Here is a 7,850-nt window from a genome sequence, read left to right as displayed (position 1 = left end):
ATTGTTTGTGGTCAATGTTTTAAAAGATTTTCCTGTTTATATTTTAACGTGGGAGTACACACTCTCTTCAGTCTTCAACTCTTTCTTCTTTTTTCCTCTTGAACTTTTCCCTTCAGAGAAACGTAACGCAACATAGTTCAGATCCTGTCCATCTTCATTCTGAGCACAAAGTAAAAGGATCATTATTGTTACATAAATCTGTTGGGATATATTTAAATATTGAAAGTACAATAAAGCAACTTTACTTACGATATAATCTCTTGGCTGGCCCAAGTTTTCATGTCTTGTTGGTGAAGAGGTTCTCTCCATTCCTGAAAATGAAAAAAACGAGTATGATGTACTTATACTGACTTTTTTAAAAAGACCCACAGCGTACTTAACAAGTTAATATTTTGCCCTCTAAAAAAGGAAAGTTGAGAAGAGAATGAATTAACCTTAAATGTTCTTTTAAAAAAAAGAGGCTGTTTTTCCAAAACATTACGAGCTTGCCATGCTGCTTATTGATGAGATTACCTTTCACTTTATAATTATTTATTTCCCTGTGAAGGAAATAAAGAAGTGGGTGACAGAAACAGGACAGAAATGTAGACAAACAGTGCCACAAGGCAGGCAGGGAGAAATTTCAACAACTCAATTTTTAATTCTTTAAAGTTAATTGATCAAATTGAGAAAGACTAAGAAAAACTCCAGGACAAGATGGGCACAAGGACACAAGAAACTGACAAGAACTGAAAACTAAACACTATTTATACTGGAGGTGATAACAGGTGATAAAGAGCCGGTGGAATGATGAGTAATCAGAGACAGGAAAGCAGAAAACAACAAACCAGGAAAAGGATTGAGGAATTACAAGAAAAAAATCAAACCAGGTTGAAAACAGAGCCATCAAAACGTGCCAAAAACAAAGTAAACACAAACAACAACAGTTACAAAATATTAGATTTGATTGGCTAATCTTATTTGATATTTTTGTTTAGTTTAGCCTGTGTTTTAGATTTATTTATTTATTTTTTACACTGTCACTTTTAGTTGGCCTATGCTGCTTTTAGTTAGTCTTCCAGTACCTTAAGATTATATTAGCTTTTATCATGTCTGATCTGTTCGGCTGACGTTTTTAAATCCTAGTTTAGTTTATGTCTTATGTTATATATATTGTCACAATGAATTATTTTGTTATTTATTTTCATTTTTGATGTTTTCACAATGACAGTGTTTTTATGTTTTCATGTTGTAAAGCACTTTAAATCGCCTTGTTAATGAAAAGTGCTATATAAACAAATTTGACTTGACTTGACTTACAAAATATTATATTTTGCAAAAGTTGTATCAATTATTTTCTATGAGGCTCATCTCGTCATGTTGAACACTTGTACATTGAACTACAAATCACATTTATTTATATCTGCAGATTCACTCAACTGGATTCAATGAACAACACTTACCTTTTGATTGTTTGCATATTACTCTTGGATTTTGGTAACAGATGAAAACAATATTTACAATCACAGAAATGGCCAAGCAGATTATTGTTATCACCAGCGTAATAAATTTAGGGTCAGCTGTTTGCTCTACAAAAACAGAAATACACACAAATTATTGTTTCAGACAAAGGTGTTATATTTGCACTAATATATTATGAGAAAACGTATTAGCAGCATATTTTCCAAAAGTGAACATAAAATCATACCAGCTTCCATTTCGATTCCTTTTCCAAATAATATCTGTCCACATGTGGCCACAGCACAGTAGTAAGTCCCAGCATCAGAGGAGCTGATGTTCTTTGAGAACACACATCTCTTCTGGGAGTCAGGTTTCTTCTCACATTCATCATGTCTGTTTCCATCAGCATAGATGATGTCTGGATAAGACTTGTCTGATCTGGATCTGAACCAGAACACTCTGAGACCTCCTGAACACGTCTTGCTGTCAGAATCAGAGAGAACTGAACACTGTAGAGACACTGAGCCTCCTGGACGGTCTGGATCTGATGATGTTCTCTGTTCAACAACAGTGTAGTTTGATGTCCCATCAGAGTTTCCTACAACAAAAGATACAGAACTGGATTACACAACAATTTAATGAAATGTTTAAAGTAGACATAAAGACTTAAAACTTTTGTATTTTGTTAGGGTAAAACATACGGTTTTAATATATAGTTATATATGCACATCATGCAGTTCATTTTTTGTTTTATTGTCTCTGTGTTACAAAATACAACCACACACAACATGAAAATTATTTCGATAATTCAAATAGGCTTTTTTGCAAAATGTGTAAATATTTTGTAAATTGTACATTTGTAAGGAGTTGTTGTTTTCAGCTTTTTGAAGTAGTTTTTAAACACCTAAAGACTTTTTTTACTTTACCTTTTATTGACAAATAGTTCCCATGCCATCTACTCTTGCTCCAGTTGTTGAAAGCACAGTGATACATCCCTTCATCTCCTTGAACTGTTCTTAAAATTGTCAGATTGCTGATTTTTTTTATCAAGCATCACATTAATTCTTAATGCAGAAAACTCTGGTCCATATTCAGGTTGTACATTCATCCGCAGTGATGCAATTAATTTCATGGACTCTCCTGCATTTTGCTTGTACCAGTAAAGTTTACTACTGCTGTCTTTATCTTCAGGCACAGGACATGTAAAAGTTACAGGTTCACCAAGTTGAACTGTGGTCACTGGAACCAATGTATCTGCAGAATGGAAAAAGGTTTAACATGCTAAACAGTTTAGGCAGTAAAGGTAAGAAACANGACACTGAGCCTCCTGGACGGTCTGGATCTGATGATGTTCTCTGTTCAACAACAGTGTAGTTTGATGTCCCATCAGAGTTTCCTACAACAAAAGACACAGAATTGTGTTACACAACAATTTGTTTAAAATAGACATAAAGACTTAAAACCTTTGTATTTTGTTGAGGTCAAACATAAAACTCTGGTATGTAGGTATTTACACACATCATGCAGTTCAGAAGTCAATTCTAAAAGTTAACTTTTCTGACTCAAATAGGCTTAATTTTGTTTTTGTAAAATCTGTAAATAACATGCAAACTGTACAGTTGTAAGGAGTTACTTGTTTCAATTTATTTCAAGTAGTTTCAAAACACCTAAAAATTTACTTTACCTTACCTTTTAATGACAAATAGTTCCCGTGCCAACTATGGTTTTTCCAGTCGTTGAAAGCACAGTGATACATCCCTTCATCTCCTTGAACTGTTCTTAAAATTGTCAGATTGCTGATTTCTTTATCAAGCATCACATTAATTCTTGATGCAGAAAACTCTGGTCCATATTCAGGTTGTACATGCATCAACAGTGACGCTATTAATTTCATGGAATCCCCTGCATTTTGTTTGTACCAGCATAGTAAAAAACTGCTGTCTTTATCCTCAGGCACGGGGCATGTAAAAGTTACAGGTTCACCAAGTTGAACTGTGGTCACTGGAACCAATGTATCTGCAGAATGGAAAAAAACATAACATGTTAAACAGTTTAGACAATAAAGGTAAGAAACCCACACAGTAAAGAAACAGATAAAACTGAGCATCAGCAGTACCAGATCTAACATGCATGAAAGTACTTCAATGACAGTAATATTTACTGTAGATTTAACTTACATCCCTGATGAAAAAGGAGCAGTGTCACCCAGAGGAGAATCATCTTTACACTGTCTACGTTGAAACACTCGCTTATATTTCAGTGACAGAAGGAAGTGAGGTGATTCAGAGCGTCTGATTGGTTATTTCAAAATATATAATCAAAGTTCATTTCCTGCCAAGCTGGACTTTCCCCTTTTAAGGCATTTTGCCCTTCAGACTTACAATAAAACATTAGGTCGATATTTTGCAGTAAGAAGATAGGAAAGAAGAAGAAGAAGAAGAAGGGGCATGACGTACACTCAGCTGCTTTGACGTGGAGCACAAAGCATTAAATGTGTGACAGATGTCTCCCTCGTATCAATTTTAAAGCATGAACTAAATTAAGCAATCAAATTTTTAAAAGTAAATGCATAGTTGCTGCATTATCATCAATCCTTCCTCAGTAATAAACATGTTTGTTGTTTAATTTTGTGACCGGGTAGTCGCACAGGTCATATACCACTATACCAGTTTTTTTAGAGCACTTTAGACACTCAAAGTACCAAAGTGCACAAATAACAAATTTGATGAATCATAACATCAATAAAAATATAGAAATAGTAACATACTATACAACAAAGTCAACATGTCAGATTGTGTCAAAGGCCAAAGAATAGAGGTGGGTCTTAAGAAGGGATTTAAAATCAGAAAGTGAAGAGGCCTGTCTAATGTGCCAGGGAAGGTCATTCCACAGGAGCTGCTACAGAAAAAGCACAGTTCCCTCTGAGCTTGCACTTAGTCTTTGAAACTCTCAGAAACAACTGATCAGCTGACCTGAGGGAACAGGAGGAAAGGTAGAGATGCAGCAGCATGGGGAGGTAGGGCGTTTTTAAGAGCTTTAAAAGCAAATAAAAGGATTTTAAAATTAATCCTACAATGTACTGGCAGCCAACGCATGGAGGCTAAAATAGGGTAAACATGGTCTAATTTCTGTGTACCTTTTAAGAAACGTGAGGCAGCATTCAGTTCCATCTGAATCTGGGAGATGCATGAATCACTGACTCTTTTATAGAGTGTTTTACAGTAATCCAGCCAAGGGGTTACAAAGGCATGGATTACTGTTTCAAAATGGTGATGTGAAACGATAGACTTTACCATTGCTAGCTGCCTCATGTGGAAAAAGCTGGATTTTACTACAGTTCTAATATGAGTTTCCAACTAAAGTCCAGCATCCGTTTTAACATCTAAATTTGTAATAATAGGCCTGATGTACTGGGTCAAGGAGCCAACATCAATCAGGAAGTCTTCAAGAGAACTATCAAAAATGTCTTTTCCTCGTTGAGTTTTAGAAAATTCACGGCTATCCAGACTTTCTTGTAGTCCTGATGAAAAATAAGGTAATCACTGTCAGAGAGAGGCATTGTCTGAATCAAGAAAGTATAATAAGGCACAGACTGAGCTCAGGGTGTTCAGTTTGTTAGAAGATCTTCTCACAAGAAGAATTTGGAGGAGGAAGGGCATTGACCTACCCCAGTGTCAGATTCTACTGTGCCTATAGTACATATACTGTACTTGCTTGTCAATCCCTATATGTTGAAGACCAAAACCATTGTTTCATTGGTCAAGAAAACAACTATTTCATCCAGGTAAATATGAGAACAAGATTATCTCTTTTTAAGGTAATTTTTGTTTTTATTCTAATATTTTATACAACTTCATGGAGCATCTTTGAGTGCATGGACATTTGCTTTGTTTACTGTTGGATACAGGTGATGTGTGATCTCCATGTAAAAACCTTCATGTAGGAATCAATAAAATATCACGATTTCAACAGTGTTGATATTTTAGAGCGTATTCCTCCATAACTTTTTCGATTGTTGAAGATATACAGTAGATTTAGAGTAAACTGGGCTGATTGACAAATAAGGGACAGGTGAGTAATGAGGACTAGAACTGACTGACTGAAGGAATGAAACAGTGAATGAGACAGAACAGAAACAGGAAATCAACAAGAAAGAATCTAAAACAAAACGCAAGGAACATCAAGAGTAAATTAAATGAATCTAGGAAAAGAAAACCCACAGATCATGGCTCAATTGTTTATTTGATTTGTATACATTTTTTTAAATGTATCTGGTGCACAAAAACAGAAAAGTTAAATAAAATTTTAAATTTTAACATAGCAAGTGTTATTCATCTTCAGTACCTTCACACGATTAATGATGGCTCGTTCTGTCTGAGTGACTTCAGCAGGAAGAACACACTGACAGTAAACAGGATTCAAGACCGGGTTGTTGTAGAACCACCATCTACCACAATGTTTCACTCCTGTTCAGGCAACACTTTAAAAGAACCGACAGCACATCCGTCTTCATAGTGACACTCATATCTGATTGATATCATAGGATTATGCACATGGTAATATGTTGCCTGGGGGAAAAACATTGCATAGAAAACTTTTGACCTGATTGTGATCCAGCATAAGAAACTGTGCTAAAGCTGTCTTCAGGTGTCTGTGTAGCTTTCACTCTCCATCGACTCACCTCACATTTTCTGGTTGTGTGTCTGACTAAAATTTAAAAAAAGCCATCTCTGTACAAGGCTAAACATACATAATGTAATATTAAAGAGTATAACTAACAATTTAAAGTACAATTTTGTTTTGGTTTTGTGTTTCTCTATTTTAACCTGTGTTCATATCCTTGTTTGCTCCTGAAACATGATTTCTCCGTAGAAACACTGAAGGAATGGATGGGTGAGTTACAGTAAAAGTGATGAGTTTCAGGTTTGCTGTTTGACATGTCAAAATACATCACACTGAATAAAAAAGCTCTATCACACAAGAAGAGAAGACAACAGTAGAAGAGAGAAAAAGAAAAGACTACAAGTTGGACTGAAGCTCACAGATGCTCCTCAGATTTACACAAATCCAATTATATTACAAAGATACATTTATTCCAAATATAACACAAACACAGAATACGTCATTGAATAAACTGAACAAACTGAACAAAACCAGTAAAGTTTACTACTGCTGTCTTTATCTTCAGGCACGGGACATGTAAAAGTTACAGGTTCACCAAGTTGAACTGTGGTCACTGGAACCAATGTATCTGCAGAATGGAAAAAAACATAACATGCTAAACAGTTTAGACAATAAAGGTAAAAAAACAAACACATTAAAGAAAAAATGAGCATCAGCAGTACCAGATCTAACATGCATGAAAGTACTTCAATGACAGTAATATTTACTGTAGATTTAACTTACGTCCCTGATGAAAAAGGAGCAGTGTCACCCAGAGGAGAATCATCTTTACACTGTCTACGTTGAAACACTCGCTTTTATTTCAGTGACAGGAGGAAGTGAGGTGATTCAGAGCGTCTGATTGGTTATTTCAAATTATATAATCAAAGTTCATTTCCTGCCATGCTAGTCTTTCCCCTTTTGAGGCATTTTGCCATTAAGACTTACAATAAAACATTAGGTTAATATGTTGCAGTAAGAAAGTATGTAATGATAATATTACTAATAATAAATTAATATTTGTAGGGGGAGTAGGAGGAGATCTTTTCTTATTACAATGACAGGTAAAATCATGAAAGAATGTTTACTTTGACAAATAATATTTTTCAGAATCCAAACAGGTGTTTAATCTGAGTTTTTTTTAAAGGACAGTTTTGTGAGATAGCTTGTTTGGGCTAGGAGCAGTGGTGATGTAATTTGTTGAGTGAAAGAATCAAGACACAAGACACTGTCACAAAACAGTTAGAAGTAGTAGTAGAAGTAGAAGAAGCAGTAGGAGGAGGAAGAGGAGTAGGAGGAAGAGGGCTTCTTATGTAATTATAGTTACAGGAAAAATTATGAAACAATTTTTATTTCGACAAAGTCAAAGTCAGATTTTAAGCGAGGATTGCAGAATCAAAAGGTGCATGGAGCAAAATGCAGCTGCTTTGATGTGGAGCGCAACTCATTAAATGTGTGTTTTTGTTTTATTTGATGAAAACAAAAATTCATTATTCAGGCTTTGGCTTGTGTAGAACATGACTTCAATTTCCACCTGTTTCTAGGATCAGATGGGTTAGTTTAAAAAAAAAAAAAAAAACAAGAACAGGGACTTAAACACAACATGAAACCTTCAGTTTTGAGTCTGATTAATTATTAAACAAAGCATACATATTTGAGGTATTTTTTTAAATAACAAACCAACTCTCTTCAAAAAAACATTTATTCAGTCTCATTGTTTGTGGCCGATGTTTTAAAAGATATTCCTG

The 7,850-nt window shown here is 34.9% G+C and overlaps 1 protein-coding gene and 1 long non-coding RNA gene across 2 annotated transcripts; both read right to left on the bottom strand.

The window, feature by feature from the left end:
• Nucleotides 1–9: 9 nt before the first annotated feature.
• Nucleotides 10–2,689, bottom strand: LOC112450154. Its single transcript, XM_025003538.2, has 5 exons — nucleotides 2,367–2,689; nucleotides 1,688–2,038; nucleotides 1,443–1,568; nucleotides 250–311; nucleotides 10–159 (listed from the first exon to the last, which is right to left on the bottom strand). Exons 1-5 carry the CDS (start codon nucleotides 2,431–2,433, stop codon nucleotides 37–39), a joined length of 729 nt encoding a protein of 242 aa, XP_024859306.1. The 5' UTR covers nucleotides 2,434–2,689; the 3' UTR covers nucleotides 10–36.
• A 74-nt stretch (nucleotides 2,690–2,763) lies between these two features.
• On the bottom strand, nucleotides 2,764–3,656 carry LOC112450155. The gene is made up of 3 exons (XR_003038699.2): nucleotides 3,618–3,656; nucleotides 3,130–3,456; nucleotides 2,764–2,836 (listed from the first exon to the last, which is right to left on the bottom strand). It is a non-coding gene; the product is annotated as an uncharacterized LOC112450155 (long non-coding RNA).
• Nucleotides 3,657–7,850: the final 4,194 nt, after the last annotated feature.

The sequence above is a fragment of the Kryptolebias marmoratus genome, linkage group LG9, assembly GCF_001649575.2.
Source record: "Kryptolebias marmoratus isolate JLee-2015 linkage group LG9, ASM164957v2, whole genome shotgun sequence".
Classification (NCBI taxonomy): Eukaryota; Metazoa; Chordata; class Actinopteri; order Cyprinodontiformes; family Rivulidae; genus Kryptolebias; species Kryptolebias marmoratus.
The sequence above is the reverse complement of the archived record's forward strand: the minus strand, read 5'-3'. Positions and strand labels throughout refer to the sequence as shown.